Below are 19003 nucleotides of genomic sequence, written 5' to 3'. Positions count from 1 at the left end.
AAGGACTGGCTTAACTGACGTGATAACAGCTCAACGGAGGAGGTTTCTGGCAATGCTGTCGCTCAAACAAATGAAAATGAACGTACAGTTAGATGGAGGTAGACTATAGCTGGAGACATGTAGCTCCCTCGCTGGAGATGCACATCACTTTTAGGCTCTTAAAGGGACAGTGTGTAAGATTTAGTGGAATCTAGCGGTGCTTTTGTAAACATCGCGGCGATGGCTGATTGAATTAGGTTTCACTTTCGTTTACATGTTCACAGATGTATTGATAATATATATATATATATATATATATATATATATTTTAAAAAATTTCAACAATATATATTGATTTTACGATTTTAAATGATTTATACCAACAAAGGGATTGTATCTATATCGCCCACTAACTTATGTTGTCTTTCTGCTGTTGGTCTTTCGTTTTATCTCTGCTATTCAGCTGCATATCTTTCATGCACTAAGTGAAGCACCTTTAGTTGTGATTGGGTATGAAGCGGGCCTTATCAGCCTTGACCTCAAACTGCCTCATCGAGATATGAATTGTGTAAAATAGCACTGTTCTCTATTGAAACCACTGGAAATCCATGTTTAGCCCTTTCACTGAATAGCTGGTGTAGCTGATGCCTAGAATGGGTTTTTATGAGACAGATTTGAACTGCAGTTCTGTCTGTAGAGATGAAAATATGAACCAGACATGACCGGCATATTTCATAGGGAACCTGAGAGGGACAAACACACACACACACACACACACACACACACACACACTTCTCTGCTGCAGCTCCTGTTTCTGTGAGAGCTAGTGTGACTGTAACAGTACCGATGTACACACACACACACATATTTTTGCATCATCTGCAGTGACCGAGACAACCTTCACACCCCCAAGAGGAGTCACACACTGTGTGTGTGTGTGTGTGTGTGTGTGTGTGTGTGCGTGTGTGTGTGTGTGTGTGTGCGTGTGTGTGCGTGTGTGTGTGTACATGCATATCAAAGCCCTCTGCTGCCTCGTCCACAAGGACCGCTGGTGTCTGGCAGCATTTGCTCCCCTGACGATTCTTTTGCTGCTCCACCTCCGCCGGCACTGTTTGTGTTTGTTGTTGCTTGTGTGTATCTTTAATGAGTGTGTATATTTCTAATGATGTTTTGATGCAGCTGCGCCGCTCAGTACAGCTGCTCTCATGTAGGCTGTTTCACTACGGTCTTATAACACTAACATGCTCGCACATTGTCTACGTGCTATTTTCATATAGTTTGTAATTTATCTGTTTCTTACAACGCTACACTCCTCCCCACGAACACTGAATACAACTGCCTGGTTACATGAAAGACAAAACAAAGCTAAAGGTTTTGAAATTAAGTCTTTATCACCCTTAGCTTCACAATCATCACATCTCGCGTTGGAAGTCGAACATCTGGATCACCACCAAATTGCTAATCATTTGCTCTAACCTGGTCACACACATTGGCACATGGTTAGCATGCTTACGTTAGCTTTCAGCTCAAAGCACCGCTTTCCCTAAATACAGCCCAACAGCACTGATGCATTGTTATCAATTAAAGACGTAGACACGTCTACACCTAGAGCTGACACAACATACACTGAGGATATGAAAGTCTCTGATGGCTGATCTGTCACTGGGTCAACCTGACAGACCTCCTTCACGTCCTCTGAAGAGATTACTGACCGACCCACTGACCCACTGAGAGAGAGACTGAGAAAGAGACACACACACACCCTCTGCAGTCAAGCAGATGGGCGGACTATCAGAGGAACCAGGATTGGGAGTAGTTCAGCAGTAGTTTGGCCTTGTGCTGTTTCCTCGATGAGGTCTTTTCTGATCAAAGGCAGACGCCCCCCCCTCCTCCTCCTGCTCCCTAGGCTCCTCATCCTAACCCCCCCCCCCCCCCCGTAAGCTCTGCACACCCCCACCCACTCAAACCACACAAGCCTCACTCGGCCTCCATCAGCCCACATTTTGGATGTAATGAACGTTTTTGACATTTCTGGCCCCGACGACGGCACACACACTCGCCTCTTTGATTCAGACGGCTTCTTGCAGCTGGTGTTTCCATGGTAACGGTTGAGGTGTAGGCGGACTCGGATACGGGTGGAGAGGAGACGGCGGCCATTTCGCACACAGTTTCCCTCCCAGTCCCTCGTTCATTTGTTCTGAAAACGGGCCAAGCAGCCCAGCACCGCCTGCAGCCTCACACTTTACCCACAAACCACTGCACCCATTTCTGGGATCTGGGTCATATTTTGAGTGACTCATCTTTTTAGCAGAAGTTGTTCAGGAGGGGGGGGGGGGGGGCGGGGTAATGCGGGAGAACTAGGGAGGAGAACGCAGAGGGAGAGAGAGGATGGAGGGATGATGGTTAAAGCAGGCAGGGAGAGCGAGAGAGAGACACACGAGGCAGCAGAGGGGAGGAGAACCTGTGGAGGGGTGTGTGTTTGTTTTGCCATGTTGGGTGTTCCTCTGGGATCTGCAAGCCTGACGGGTGGTGGGAGTTGGATTAGAGACCTGCTCTAGAGGCTCCATCATTACATTACCGCCCTGAATGTATGCGTGCGTGAGAGAATCTTTGGGGGGGGGGGGGGGTAGAATAAATGTTTCAACACAAAGGGTCTATTCAGGAGAAAGGAAAAGTGTGTGAGAGACAGCACATGGAGCCGCTGTGGTCAAAAACTGGCAGGAGACCAAGTGTGGAGCACCAGGATTAAATGATAGAATGTGCAGAGCAAGAGAAGGCTGAACTATGACCACCGTTGTGATTAGTAGGTGTACAATCAAAGTGTGAGGAATGAGTTAAAATGCCTTTTCTGCTCTAATGTGAGCAGCAAACATTAGCATGTCCGGCTAACATACTATTGTGAAATATGATGCAACACAAATCTCACCTCTTGCTGTCCAAGTGTGAAACATTAAGCTAAGTGACGAAACAGGATTGTTAGAATAGATTACTAGAACACCAACTAGTTCTACACTAATACTAGATCAATGCTGCGTCTTTATTAATTATCTACAAAGATAATCAACTATCGTGAGGATGCTAACTTTTGGTTTGGGACATGTAGCTTTAGCTTCAGTCTTTTAGGGCCATATAATATGTGCTTGATGGATACATACACATATTTAAGAGCTCTTTAAAGAGTTCTCGTTTTAGAACGGGAACAGTTAAGTCAGCTGGAGACGAGAGATTTTAACTCGTAACTAACTAACGTTACAATAGTTAGCTACAGCTAATAATATAAGCTCGTAATAGTTCTCATTCCAGCCAACAAAATGGCTACTTTGTAGTTTAACAAAAGGAAACAATCGGTCATCAAGCAAAGAGAACAAGAAACAAAAGACGAGCAGCGTTCCTAATCCCAGTTTTATTGGTCGTTGGATTTCAGGTGAACCAATGGCACAAGAGAGGTTAATCCACAATATCAAAAAAATTATACAAAATAATAATACAAAAAGAAGTTCCAGTTATACAAAGCAAAGATGTGGATTCTTTTTTTTATTTTTATCTTTCATCTTCCCACTGCCCAAAAACTGGAGAGTAAGGCACAGTCACTACCACATGTTTACTCTTCCACCTCCGCTCGTCTCAGCCTCGGTCTCCTCAGAGGAAACAACGGCTCCTTTCATTCTCAACCCGTCGTCGGACCTTCAGAGGGAGAACGTGTTGAGGAGCTGGGCTACAATCATGGATCATTCCACGGGGCTACGACCATACTTAGGTTTCACAACAGAGGAATGCTTGATGATGACGATGATGGTGGGTGGAAGAGCCCAATAGTTTAAGGCCAAGTGCCACGGTAATGTTTGCTGTGTTGTAAAAGTCGACATAAAGCACTGCTGCTGTGTACTGTGGAGAAGGCTGAAGGGAACCAAAGGGTGCTGTGTGCTACACGACTGCATAGCAGATATCTCAGCTTTAAATAATACAACTAAGTCAAAGTCTGCTTCTTTGCCTTTTTAAAAAGTAAAGTAAAACTCGTTCTACCTTAAAGGAAGAGTCGGGAACGTAAAAATAAAAAAATCCAACAAAAGCAAAAACTATTTGGTCACATCTCATCGTGAACCGTAAACAGAAAGTACAACTAAAGAAGCAGCAGATTACGGTTATTGAGGGAACTCTTTCAGCCCCTTCGTGTGCAGAGACGCAGCCGAAAATCACCGTCCGTTAGTCCAGACGGTGCGAGATGCTCGACCGTAACATTTAACATGTCATGAGTTAGGAGCACCAGGTTCCAGTTTTCTCAGTTCTGTGTGTGTGAGATGACGGTTTGTTAATCCAGTATTAAAGGTTTGGTCTCGATAAAAGCTGAGGTCTAGATAAAGGCTGAGGTCTAGGTTTGGTTGAAGGATCCAAAAAGGGGCTATAAATCATGTCACTACCTACTGTACCCGTGATAATGTCTGTGCCTCGGACTGCGTTTCAGGGAGGGCCGTTCTCTTCCAGTACGACGAGTGAGTGCAGTAAACATACAGTATGTGACCGCACCACTTCTATTTTTAATTTCTTTAAACTGTTCTCGGGACAATAGGTTTAGCGCGTGGGAGAGGAGGAGGAGGGGGGGGGGGCTACGTGTTTTAACTTCCTACTTCCTGTTTGGTCCAATGAGAACACAGCTGGAGAACAACACAGGAAACAGGGTTACATCAGAGTATGTTACAGGTGAGATGAGGGGTGGGGGGGTTAAACCCGTAAATTACATAATTTCTATATTCTTTGTCATCGTCAGATCCAGTTATATCACAGAGTCATCACACAGCTTATGAACACGAACATACTCCGCCTGGTCTACGCGATGCAAACGCGCCAAAGACAGACCCACCGGCTCCGTGTTGTGCGTCCAGCTAACAGGAAGCAGCTGAAGCAGATCTTTATCCGGTGGTGGATCTGTTTTTGGGAGATTAGATCAGGTAGAAGCAGATCTAGCAGACCAGGTCAGACAGCGTAAACACTGCCACCGTGTGCTGCTCACACAGACAATGGGGGGGCTCTTAAAACGTGGCTCTGCTCTGCTCTGGGAGAGGGAGACGGCCCGATCCTAAGGCGAGGAGGGAGAGAGTGAGTGACAGGTCGAGCAGCCAACCAGATCGGAGCAGAAAAAAGTGCACAGCCCCGCGCCAACTATGGCAACAGATGAAGGTCGACGCTGCAGAGCAGAGCTGGGAAAAAGATGGAGGGATAGACGGACGGGAAGGAGGGTGTCCTATCCGTCCTGGTCTCTCTGTGCAGTTCATCAACATATAAAGTCATAAGGATATAATATGAGGAGGGGGGAGGGGGAGTGGGGGGGATGTATGGACGGGTTGTGCTGCGTCGCCACACTTTACTCATCACCTCCCCCTCAGTACTCCCAGAGCGTGGCGGTCTCCAGGTCGTCGGCGTTGGCCTTCAGCACGCCGGCGTGGTCCCCGCGGAGGTACTTGCTGTCGGCGGCGTGGCGAATCGCCAGCTTGTTGTAGTCGCAGAACTCGAACAGGAAGTCGACGGGCGCGTCGCTGCTGCTCACCACCGACTGCTCGTTACCGATCATCCAGTATTTACCCGTGGAGTCTGCGGGAGGAGAGGAGAGGGAGTTGAGACAGAAAAAAGGGAAATTAGTGTGTAGATGTGGGGGGGGGGGGGCATCATGTGGGGGAAGGGTGTGAAAAAAGAAAAAATGCAGGAGCAAACAAAAGATGCGGCTTAAAACTGCTTTGTTTGAATTGCGTAATGTGAAGGCGAGGAAATTATCCAAATCAAATCCCTCTTTTGGGCCCAAACATGAATCCATAATGATGTAATCCCTTGTATGCCTGCAGGAGGTCCCTCTCTGCTGGCTCTGTGATGCTGCTGCACATGTGCAGGTTTATGTCCCACAGTGGAGCCAACATGTCCTTCAGCAAGACGCCGGTAGTTAGAGCGCCTGAACTGACCTTGCAGGCTGTACGCTCCGTCTCTGAACTCCAGGGTGAAGTAGTCGTAGGAGGAGCGGTTGGAGTCCAGCGTCCCCGTCACCTTCCTGCAGCCGATGAAGCCGTGGTCCCCGCGCAGCACGATGATCGGGCGGTTAATCAGCTTCATGAGAAACTCCTCGGACTCGCCTGCAGACAAACGAAAGGGCACAACATGCGTAAAAACTACTGTGACGAAGCAACAACTTCAACAGTTTATTTCACTCTATGCTCAGTGACTTAAATACAACACTTTGGCCCGAATAATGAAACTACCAAAATCTGCACAACACCCACTCAATGTTTTGAGCTGAGAGCAGAGCGTTTTCGTACATCTCATTAAAACTGTATGCAAAGCAACTTGGCTACAAAAGTGCCCTAAAAAGAGCTGTGCTAGCAAACGGCTCCCTCATCAGAAACTGCAGCACAAAGTGGAAGCTTCAGCTTTGCCCCACCACGTCATCTTCTCCTCTTATCGCCGACACGACGCCCGAGTCTCGCAGCAATGCAAGCAACTGCTCTGATGGCAAAACGGTGCGCGGTCTTCACATTAGCTGTTCGTAACATCTGCACGATCTGGTGTTGTTAAAGGAATAGTTTGAGTGGTATGTATATTTGCTTTCTGTCCATTAAATATAAGTCTTCTACAGATCACTAATTAATAACGCGTTCAATCTCGCTGACTCTGCACAGTCAGGAGTGATGATGCTTCCAATTAAATAACTCCGCATCAACATGGCAGACGAGGGAAGCAAAAGACTGCAACAAAGCTAAAGCCCCGAAGAGTAAACGGTTGAACAGAATCAGTTCTTTGAGGCCCAGAATCCACTGGAACACACAGCCGTGATTTAACACCCCCCCCCCTCCCCCTCCTCCCCCCCTCCCATCACCGCTGAAAGGTAAATCAGTTAGTCAGTCATTGTGTGAGCAGCTGAATCAACAAATCTCACCGACCGGCAGAGTCGATGGTGGCCGCTAGCTGGCCGTTTTTCTTGGCGGCGACGTATTTCCCGTTGGCGGCCCGGAGAGTCAGCCTCTTCCCACGCCACTCAATGTCAAAGTAGCAGTTAGCTGACCTGCAGAGAGAAAGTACAGGCACGGGGGATGAGGAGGATAATTAAATGGACACGGCAGGTAGATATCCAGTAGCACACTTGCGTGAGCGTCGGGTGTGTAACCTGCTGAGAAAACTACACCCAGCTGTTTAATCCAGAACTTAAGTAACTGCGGGGTAATTGGATCGGTTGGCTCGAGGTGGAGGGATAAGCTCCTCTTGTTGTTCTTGTTAAGTTGAATCAAGTAGCTTGTTAATCCTTTCACTTGGCACAGAGCGCGGTGTTATTGTCTCGGGTAGCTGCCACATACGGCCTGTATCTTTTATGAGAGAAGCCTTAAAACACTCGACAAAATGTTCCCTCAAGGCTCTGAAAGAGAACAACGTGAGAGAGGAGATGTTTGTGGTCTAATCTGTGAGGAGAGTCGAATGTCAACAATGTTGTGGAGGAGTTTGGTAGACTTCCTGCAGAGCGCTCTGCTCAGTTTTATCTTTAAAAAAAAATATGGAGGGTTAACTCGGGACATGGCCCTCTGACTACTCTCACACTGGATCAGGTATTTGTTGTGCTCCGCATCACCTCCGTATTCTATAAAAACACAGATTTTCAAAATAAAAAACCTTTTTTAAAACACAACAAAAAAGGAGCCAAGTACTCTACTTAGTGCTTAAGGATGTCATAAAAGTCTAAAGCTTCCACTTCTGAATCTCTCCGCGGCCTCACAGGGAGCACAGGGTGAAGGGGTCAGAGGTCAGGGGTTAACAGCTAGCACTCTGGCCGAGCAGACCCGCTGCACATAAAAGAAAATGGCCTCTACAGGTTAATGCTGCTTACAAATGCACTTAGTCTCCCATAACATGCCTACCGTCATGAGATCACTCACTCTTCACCTCCCACACACGTCATCCACCCCCTACCACACACACACACACACACACACACACACACACACCTCCCATGTCATGGCACAGCTCACATTACTGGGGAGGGGACTACAGACTGTGAAGGACCAGTATCAGGTTCTAACACACAATCACTGGCGCTGAGAGGTTAGTGAGCGGACAGATTGGAGCAGGTGTGGCAAGTTGTAAAGTTTCAGACGTGCAACATGGCGGTGATGTGTGTGTGTGTGTGCGTGTGTGTGTGTGTGTGTGATGCGTACTTGGTGGAGGCGGTGCACTGCAGGCCGCCGTTAGCAGTCAGGGTCCAGTATTTCCCAGCGGCGGTGCGGAACGCACACTTGCGGTTTTCGCGACAGATCTCCACCTGGAACACTTCCTGGTCGCCCTCCTCGTCCTGATTGGCTGACAGGTCCATACCTGAGAGGGGTCAGACAGATGGAGGGGGGGGGGGGGGGGATTAGCTAAAATACAGGCTGGTGGGTCAGACATTAGCTCAACTCACATGTGAGGGCTACAAAATAGACAGAGGATGACCATTAACACACACACACACACACACACACACACACACACACACACACACACACACACACACACACACACACACACACACACACACACACACACACACACACACACACACACACACACACACACACACACACACACACACACACACACACACACACACACACCCACAGGTCGGAATCAGACGCACTAAATGAGCAACATCAGACGGGCTTGGATTTGTGAAGGATTTCACACAGCCACACACACACACACAGTCCAGACAGACCCCACCACAGTTCAAAGTGTTTGACGTCATGGTGGACGGTCACTAAAACCCACAAGGCCACAATAATCTTCACTTCACTGGCTTCTACAATGAATGGAGACGGCATCAGAGAGCTGACACAGTTAATCCGGCAACAAAAAATATATCTTACTATTAACTAACTATTTTGATAATCAATTGCTTAAATTATTTATTAAGCAACATGCTAGCAGCCCTGTGAGGTTGTTAAAATACTCGATGCATGACAAGCTGTTTGAAATGACATGCACTTCCTGTTCATGTTGATGGATGAAAGCAGATTGGGTTATCTTAGCATAATGTATTTATATTTTCTTTTGCCAACGTTAGATATTGACATAGCTAACAGTCATATTCTGCATTACAGAAATTAGAAAGCTAGTAGAGATAAGATTTGGGGGACTTGGAGTGAAAGAATCGGTCATAATCTGTGTTCACACTCACTTCTCCCATTGGAGTTAATCGACCTGCCGCACGTGGGGGGGGGGGGGGGGGCGTGATGAGCTCTCAGTGGAGTCTCCGTCTGTATTTAGGCACAGTGGTGTTTTGAGCTAAACGCTAAGCTAACATGCTCATAATGACGATGCCAAAACATTTAGTTTATAACCAAATGGATAAATCAACACTGAAGATAATCGCTACAAATGGGAGTTGCAAAACGGCCTCTCTGTGTGTGTGTGTGTGTGTGTGTGTCCATACAACAGACTGTATGTATCCAGACCAGCAGACCTCATTCAAATCTCATCAACCCCATTAAAGCACTTAAGAGCAACAAAGAGGTAAACAAACATGAGTCAACTAATGCAGACATACACAGATACATAGACAGATGTACCGCTCCCATCACACACACACACGCATACACAATGCGTGCTATTGTATACGATGAGGTCATGGCGTGGATGGACCTATAGCTGGAGGCTGAATAGAGAGAAACATGGACTGTGTGTAAATGTGTGCAGAGGGAGAAAGAAAGACGCATCTGAGAGAACAAACCAGCGCTCATGTGTTCTCCGTCCGTCTCTCTGTTCATGCGCGACGCTCTCCCACAGTTCTCTCTTGTTCCACTTCAGCCTCACTACCGGCTCAAATGTTGAACAAAAGAAAAGAATCTGCCCTAAAAAGGCTCACGATGATGAACGATGTCATCGTGCGTCTCGAAATTGGAAGCAGGTTCTATCGTTGTGATGTTTTTCAGCTGATGGGACTTTCTGTTTTTGCTTAAAACAGTGTGATTTTGGGAGCAGAGCATTTTGGGAGCATTTTAACAAATATAAAGTCCAGCCCTGCTCTCCAGTCCCATAACTTTCAGACAGTCCAATAGTTTCACAACATCCTTCCTAACACACGGTGTCTCAATACAAGCTGTACGCTGCTCGTCTCCAACTGAAGCCAAAGATGTGCTTCGTATCAAAAGTAAGACAGAGAAGTGCTACGTAAGGAGTTCGTCACTAAAGAAACAAAACCTCTCTCCTGTCGAGCGTTCGCTAAAGTCAACTAACTCCGGCCTCAGTGGAAGGATTGAGTTTCTGCAGAAATATGTGGGGCTGCGCGCACACACACGCGCTGATGATTGAGAAGGAAAATATAAGTGAGCATAATGAGAACCACATGGTGCGGAGGGGGAGGAGGTGAAACAAGATGAAATGTAAGCTGCAGCAGACAAGGAGAGTTTAGACTAGAGGAACGCATCAGAGGAGCAAAGAGGGTCATCAGTCACATCACTGAACTCTCCTCTAATCCTCCGACACGTCCGCTCAGGACAGAAGCACCAGAGCGACGTAAACATGTGCTGATGTTGTACTTCTACTCACTCACCTACGCCATGAGCTAGTTTATTCCTTAATGCTACAAAAAGTCGGAGGAAAAATGAGCTCTGATGTTCTATTCATGATTCTACATCAGAGAGGTATCGATCTTTATCGTTGAATGAGACGCTCTGGCCTGACAGAGATACTACTTCACCCTAAAATCATTTTTATTCAATTTTTCTTTGTTCAGACTCAATATGTGTGTGTATATATATAATATATATATATATATATATATATATATATATATATATATATATATATATATATATATATATATATATATATATATATATCTAACCCCACACACACACACACACAATAAAGTCAGTCATCATCCTGTCTCTCTTACATGAGACAAGGGGAAAACATTTCCCTTTATGAAAATAAACCAGGAAACGAACAAACGACACGTTTTACATGCTGTACTGTGAACCGATTATCACCGTTTCCTCCACCGAGCTGGTTTGAATAAATGATTCCCCAAAAATCATTTCATTTGAATTCACGTGGGCAAGTCTTTTCAGTGCTGTCAAAGAGGCTTTTACTCCACTCGTCAACATCATTTACATGCCTGAATGTTTTGAAGAATTTAAGACGATATTTGACTAGTCTGTCGGTGGATAGGAGGACATGTTCGTCTCTTTCCACTACAGTCAAAGGCTTAGTGTCTGATCCACACACACACACACACACACACACACACACACCGAGTTATCACAAGGAAAGAAAAACACTGGCGGGTACACACAAGATGAAAATACAAGACTGACAGAGACAAAACACTCACCCCAAGGCCTGTACAGCCTCAGCCGTGACCCAGAGACCAAGGCTGCCTGTCAGGCTTCATCTCTGTGTGTGTGTGTGTGTGTGTGTGTGTTACATGCCCAGATATGTCTATGCCAGGGATTCCCAAAGTGGGGTGCGCGCACCCCTGGGGGTGCGCGAGCTGCCTCTAGGGGGTGCGCGAGAGGAAAAGTGTAATGGCGGTCTGATGGTGTAATAATATTAAATATAAAAAAAAAATGTAATTTTAATTTAAAAACTGTCAGGTGGGACATCTGAAGCTATCAGTCGTAAAAGAGGAGAGGGACAGAGAGAGAGAGAGGAATCGGAGGCGAGGGGAACGGAGAGGTGCGTGGGGAGAGACCGGGAGAAGAAATCGAGTCAGAGGAAGATGAGACGGAGGAAGGAGGAAGGGATTGCACAGACAAATCGGGAGCACATCGGCCCATCGCGGAGTCAAGGTGAAAAAGAGGAAACGAGAGTGAGCATCAGACTGGGAAAAAAAGAGGAAATATGATGAAAAGTATGTGTGTCTGGGCTTCACTTGGATTGGCAACGCAGATTCCCCAAAGCCACAGTGCGTGGTGTGCAGTGAGGTTCTGGCTGACAGTCTGAAGCTCTTATTTACGTCGCCACCTGAACACCAAGCATGCCAGTGCAAGTCAAAAGCCCCTTACATTGTTTATATCGAAATTGGAGGAGTTACAAAACAGCCAAAACAACTGGAGTCTCATTCATGTGTTGGTCTATAAATGACGCACTACGGGCTTCATATCTGGTTACAGAATAGCGAGAAAGGGGCTACCGCACACAATCGCCGAAGACGTGAGCTTGCCAGCTGCCAGAGAGATGGTGGAATGTATGATTGGGGAGAAAGAAGCAAAACAGTTGGACATGATCCCGGTGTCCAACAACACTGTGTCGCACCGCATCGATGCTTTGTCCGAAGACATCCTGGCTTCATTAGTCGCTCATTAATTGTAAATTAAATGTGATAATCTGCCTCTGAGCCTGTGCGTGTGTGCTCGCCATCCTTATTGCTCTTTAAAAGTGACGCCTTGTGTCACTGAAAGTTATTGAAACTTTGTTGCAGTGTTTCAGGGCGTTTTCACACCTTCAGTTCGTTTGCTTTGTTGCAGTTGCTCCTTTGTTCGGTTTGTGTTCACACTGCAACATTTAACAGCGGGCTAAATCTTGTAAACAAATGCCACGCGCGAGCAAACTGTTCTCTCATTGGTCCGATTCTTATGCGGCTATGAAGGCTTAAAAGGCTCTGTTGCGTCTTTTTTTTTTTTTTTTTTTAATGGGGGGGGCGGGGGGGGGGGTGCGCGAACCCGGTCGGGATGTAGAAGGGGGTGCGCGGCCTAAAAAGTTTGGGAACCGCTGGTCTATGCTGATCACTTTGAGCAGCTCACAGGGTTAATGGAGGTGGAGGGAAGAGGGTCACTTACACACATGCTCAGCATCCCGCTTCAGAAAACCACATCAGAAGAAGTGACCACACATCCAGAATCCACCCAAAAACAGAGCCCACACACACACTATCTTTCTGTCCACCCCACCCACCACATTCTGCCTGATGGCGGCAGGCACAGATTGTTGGCCTGTGTTACTGTGAGCCAGCACCGGAGGCCTGCTGTGAACGCACGCGATTGTATCAAGTGCAGTTGTGTGTGTGTGTGTGTGTCCTATTGTTCAGCAGGCCGGACTGAGGACAGCTGGGGCACAAACAGGGAGACAGATCATCAGCCTTTGTTCTGATCCAAACACACATATATATAGACAGCAGCCTACACACTGAATACTGTACCACCGCTGCTCATACAGTACAAACTGAACACACACTACTGTAATACTTACTGTAATACTCCCACTTCCTCTAACAAGTGCAAAACAAAAACGGGGTCAGACATGCGAGATACAGTGTTGTGCCCGAGGATGCCCCAAATCTTTTGGTAAATTGATTTCAACCTCATTCCGTGTTCAGTATGGAGCAAACAAAAAAACCTGGACTGAAGAACGGTCTGACAGAGTTAGAGAATAATGTGGAGACACACCCAGAGCACAGCGACACACTGAAGTCTAACCTATAATAAAGTAGAGGGACATTAGGGAGGAGAGGCTCCACGGTGCTGTCGACATGAGGCAGATCCCCTGGCACGCTCCCAACACACACACACACGCACACACACACACACACACACACACACACACACACACACACACTCTCTGAAGGCCTATAAACACATTAAAGCGTCAGCATGCACACGCTGTCGCAGACAGTCAACATTACCATGGATGCATGGACTGATTGCGTCCCTGACGGGTGAATGCGTGTGTTGATGCGCTGTAGATGGAGCAAATCGTCGCCCTCTACCCTGCAGGGATTAACACACACACACACACACACACACACACACACACACACACACACACACACCAGCCAAGGTCGGCGTTGTGTGTCTCATTTCCTGCCAGCGGGGGGGTGAAGGATAAAGAGAGGGTGTCGGGGCTGAATCCTGGCCAGACACAACATGGAGCCTCAGTTTCTGCCTCCTGCTCTCACCATCAGCTGCATACGCTGAGCTGCTTTCCAGCAGTAATCTGAACAAATGGTTGTTTTAACTGTAACTTGCAAAGGTCAGTTGTTAAAGAGTAGTTTGACATTTTGGGAAATTAGCTCATTCTCTTTACTGTTGAGAGTTTGATGACTCATGTCTGCGCGGTAAATCTGCAGCTACAGCCAGCAGCCGGTTAGCTCAGCAGAGCTCAACACCGACTTTTAAAAGTAAATGCCAGACTGGCAACTCGGCATCTGGTTGTCGTCCATGTTCGTCTGGTTGTTTGCCAGTTGAATCAATCAACACATTCGTTTGTGACGTTGACGTGTTGGTAGAACTTTTCACCCCACAGTCTAAAAGACTTAATTTGCTTTGCCGCCATCGTCTCTAAAAACGACGCCTGTGCACATGCAAGTGAACGCACCACGACAGAGTTGTCTGGTTCCAGTTGTGACACACAGACTATAGAGATATTTAGATTTAACTAATACAACAATTACAAACTAAAGCACCTAGTTTTTCGTCACCACAGGATTTTCATCTCACTGTTGATCTCACTGTTGCTTCTGTGCATGCAGAGGCAGAGAGGACCCTCGCTTACACAGAGCAGTCAGCGGTCACACCAGCAGCCGACAGGATACGATGGCCTCTCGTCCTTTAGCCGACTAACCGGCGCTCAGTCTTCACTCTCACTTTTAGGGGCAGAAGAGGCCACTTAGAAAGGCCGTTGAGCTGCAGGCTAACGGACTGATGATTGTGTCTGGGGCCACATGAGGGCCGTTACACTCTCAGGGAGTTTGTGGCCATCCATGTTCCAGGGAAGAGGAGTGAGGATGTAATGGTGAGGAAACGAGCAGCAGCTCAAAGTCAGATTAATGTCCAGTGTGAGGACAGCAGAAGAGTGATGTAATGTGGAATCTATGTGAGACTGCACGTTTAAATGAATACCGTAATTATTTAATGGTCTTGGTTGAAATTCAAAAAATAATCCCAAATCATAGCATCACACGACACGTGTGAAGTAATGTGAACACGTTGGCTCATGAAAAGCCTCTTTTCCAGTTATTAGTGAGTCAGGAAGTGAAGACGCGATGACAGAAATAAAATACACTGACGGAGTTTAAGAGTTTCCACATATTACAACCAAATTAGGTGAGATGGACTCCAAACTGAGGTTGTTAAATGAGGCATGTTAATATTGTCAATTAGAGCTACTTAAAAGGAAAATGCTGCCATTTCTGTACAACATGGGTTTTATTAGTGTGGCAATCTTTCCCATCTGTTCGCATTGTATTTTACATCCTTTTATTTACTAGCTCTATTATCGAGGTGTTGGGATGCAGAAGAGGTTCAGTGAAGTAAATGAGAACACCACGAGCAGTCAGAGAGGTGGAAACTTCCAAATGAAGTCATTTTGCAGCTTTAGGGACCGACCCACAAACCTTAAGTTGCTGGTGAAAGCCGGCTTCAGCTTCAGCTGCCATCTTGGCCGAGGTCTGCCAGAAAAATAGCTTTAGAGCAGCTGTCTGTTGTAAAAAAACATCTGGAGCCAGTTTAATTCCCCTCCACAGTTAATCTACATCACAATGATCCAGTTGTTGGACGGGGGGGGGGGGGGGGGGGGGGGGGGCGGGGGGGACGTGGTCTTCCTCTCAAGATTCAGACCTCCTGCTCGTTTTAAACAGGTTTGAGCTGCAGAGCGGTGAAGAGGACGTGGCTTCAACTGCACAAGTGTCCCTGAGCAAGGCATCATATACGACCACTGACCTCCGATTAGTGGTGCACCCATATAACATGTACTTACAGCAGCTCTGATATCTCAAGTCAACACATCAGCCCTGATGTTTTAACTCGTTCTGCTTGTATCTTGCACACACACACACACACGAGGTTGCACATGCAACAGATTGCTCGTATTACGTATCAGGATGTTGCTGTGGCACTCGAGCCATAATCTGATTTGGGCAAAACAGATCCGTTTTTATAATCGGCAACATTTTATTGGCTTATGGCTTGACCCTCGTTATTCAACCTCCGGCTTCAAAACTGGCCTCCATTTTGTGTCTGAGACCGAGCGTGTGGGGAATAAGGAGTAACAGCTGATGGAGAGACATGCGGATGAATGCCCCGTCAACAAGTAAACAAAGCTGGGAGGCAGAACAAGAACAGGCTCGGGGTGTGACAGAGAGCAGGAAATTAAAGGAAAGAAGAGTCATACTTTGTGAAAAGAGGAGGCAGAACCACGAAACCTTCAGCAGACACTAAGATTCAGAGAGCGTCACTGTGTGTTCCCATCATGCATTGCAGCCGACAGTCAGAGCTGTGCTGACTCAAAGAGGTTTTTTAGAGCATGATGCACACTATCACTGGGATCTTAAATGTAAGGGCTTCTGATTAATGTTTTCAATCGTCAACATGAGGGATGCCACTGGTAACCACCTCAGACACACAGCAGCCAGGGCTGGAGGAGTGGGGAGGAGACGGCATTAGGAAATAACGAAAGAGATGGAAAAAAAGTGTTTTAAAGAAGGGAGGCAAAGTGAGCGAAGGTGAAAGGGGGTGAGGGCGAGGAAGAGATGGAAAAAGTTAGGAAGGAAGAAGAAGAAGGAAGGAAGGAGGTGGAGGGACAAGCTTGTATCTCTGCCCACTCTGTCACACACACACACACACAGATCTAATGTGAAACTTTTTTTTATTAACCAGTTAATATCTTAACAATCTGAGGAACCATGAATGTGTCTGAAGGGTTGAGAGGATCATGTGGATTTGGGGTTGCCATGCCATCATTATAGACGTTCTGTTTGGTGATGACTAAGGTTTTACATTTTAAATCAAGTGCGTGAAGTGAAATTCACTCTTCAAAAGACTCTTAAAGCAGCCAAGTATCTATTCTTCTAAAACGTCTGGATTAAAGGATTTTACACATCATTTAAGTAACATTTTACTGGTTTTTAAGGCGTTCAAACTGCATCCTTCCTCTCCTCTGACTGTGGAGCCGTTCTGCTTTGTGCCAGCTTCAGGCTGTTTTACATTTGAATGATGGCACACGATGCCGAGTGTGTTCACAGGGCCGAGGTCTCCGTGCACTTCTTTGTTAGCACTCTTTTCATGTTGCTTGTCTGTAAAATTCACTGAAAACACTTACAGCTAACATGCATAGTACTCCGTGTGCCTCTATCAGATCTCATTTTAATTCCAGTGAGTTGCTCTTCTACAGATTACAAGCCTTTGGTGTTTTTAAGGATGTGCTGGTACACGTAGGGATGTGGCCTCTGGTCAAACAAGCCATTGTTGAGCGTGTGTAAATACAGACATAGGCCGGTGTAGTGTGTGAACATGTAGGTCGTTAACATGCCCATTATCCTCCTTTAGTGTGTGTGTGTGTGTGTGTGTGTGTGTGTGGGCTGCAGGGGGGATGCATTCTGACATTCCATCACTTTAACCCTTCCTCAGCAAGAGGATCAGATACCAACACACTCACACAATGGGGTCACCCCTAGGACCACCAGGCCTACAACACACACACACACACACACACACACACACACACACACACACACACACACACACACACACACACACACACACACACACACACACACACACACACACACACACACACACACACACACACACACACACACACACACACACACACACACCTTGTCGGGTGGAGACGTTCCTCTCGTTGGCGGCGGTGAGCACGACCTGCGGGTGGCTCTGCTCCAGCACGAACAGCTCGTCCTTGCCCACGCGCGCGCTCTTGCCGGACTTCATGGTGCCAGAGGGCCCGGAGGGCGCGAGGTACTTTCCGCTACAGTCCCTGAACGCCACCTTGCCGGAGCGGAACTCCAGCGTGTAGCCCGTGCTCTTGTCCGCGGTGGCGACCAGCGCGCCGTCGTTCCTCAGGAAGCGGTTGTCGGAGGTCTGCAGGTGGTAGCGCTGCTCGCGGAACACCAGCGTGATCATGGAGTCCACCCCCCACGGCACGTCCCGGTCGATGGCGATCTCGTCCGCCTTGCCGCTCAGGTGCGCGTACCGCTTGCGCGTCATGCTGAAGATGTTCACCTGCGGGTGCATGGCGATGTGCACGCTCCATTTCTCCGCCACGGAGGCGGTCTGGGCGAAGCAGATGATCCGGTCCTCGGTGCCGCCCAGGTAGCGGCCGTGCGGCTCGGACTGCAGGGACCAGCGGCCGTCGTCGTGGGCGGTGATGACGAACCGGCACTCCGGGCCCGGGGTCTCGCTCTCTCCTGTGACGTTCCCGTCCTTGTCGGCGGCGATGTACCGGCCCAGATGTGACTTGAGGTGGAACACGTTGCCGCTGGAGTCGTCGCAGCTCTGCTCCAGGGTCCAGATCTGCTTCTTCTTCATGGACGAGGCGCACGCGTTTATTTTGAAGCCGAAGGTCTCCGCCGTTAGGTACTTGTTCCCGCAGTTGATCAGACCGAACTGGATCTGCAGCATGTCGCTGGTTCCGTTAGTTGTCATCGTCGGTTCTGTGCTCTCGAGCCTCGGACCGGACCGGTTCTGTCTAAAGAGGGATGAGGGGGGGTGGTTCTGCTGGTGAGCTCGCGGCTGAACGGGTGGGATGCTGTGCTGCCTCGCGTGCTTCTCTTTGTTTGGGGTGTGAGTGGCTGAGAGAGGGGAGTCTATGAGCGCGCGCCACCGGTCCTCAGTGCTCTGCCTGTCTCAGCAGCGCGAGCCCGCCGACACAGCTGCAGCCTATATAACCATCAGTGACGTTGCACGGATGGCCACGCCCCCTCAGATGGACAGAAATCTGGGAGCTGAACTGGACTTTTATTTCTCTTTTCCTCTGCTGATGTGTCGCTTCTCATTCAAAAGCTTCTCCGTCACAACACTTCTCTTGTCTCTACGCTCCTTGTTAGTCTGTTTCTTAAAGTTGTATTCGTCAAATTACTGTGAATGTGATGAAAGGCTGCAAATAAGCTCCAAAAAGTAATGATACCCCATTACAAACAATCACATGCAGGGGATCTGTTTTCCACCGACTGATAACATCATATCACCATTTCTCTCTCTCTCCCCCTCCCCCTCTCCCCCCCCCCCCCCCCCCTCTCCCTCTCACACACTGATCAGATGGACTCAGCATTTGAATCATGAGG

At 47.6% G+C, this 19003-nt stretch overlaps 1 protein-coding gene across 1 annotated transcript; it reads right to left on the bottom strand.

Annotated features, from left to right (window-relative positions):
• Nucleotides 1–3363: 3363 nt before the first annotated feature.
• fscn1a (fascin actin-bundling protein 1a) lies at nucleotides 3364–18557 on the bottom strand. Its single transcript, XM_079282075.1, has 5 exons — nucleotides 17537–18557; nucleotides 8163–8319; nucleotides 6900–7021; nucleotides 5928–6095; nucleotides 3364–5565 (listed from the first exon to the last, which is right to left on the bottom strand). Exons 1-5 carry the CDS (start codon nucleotides 18363–18365, stop codon nucleotides 5357–5359), a joined length of 1485 nt encoding a protein of 494 aa, XP_079138201.1. The 5' UTR covers nucleotides 18366–18557; the 3' UTR covers nucleotides 3364–5356.
• Nucleotides 18558–19003: the final 446 nt, after the last annotated feature.

The sequence above is a fragment of the Melanostigma gelatinosum genome (assembly GCF_949748355.1).
Source record: "Melanostigma gelatinosum genome assembly, chromosome: 13".
NCBI classification, from domain to species: Eukaryota; Metazoa; Chordata; class Actinopteri; order Perciformes; family Zoarcidae; genus Melanostigma; species Melanostigma gelatinosum.
Note: the sequence above shows the minus strand (reverse complement) of the source record. Positions and strands in the feature narration are given on the sequence as shown.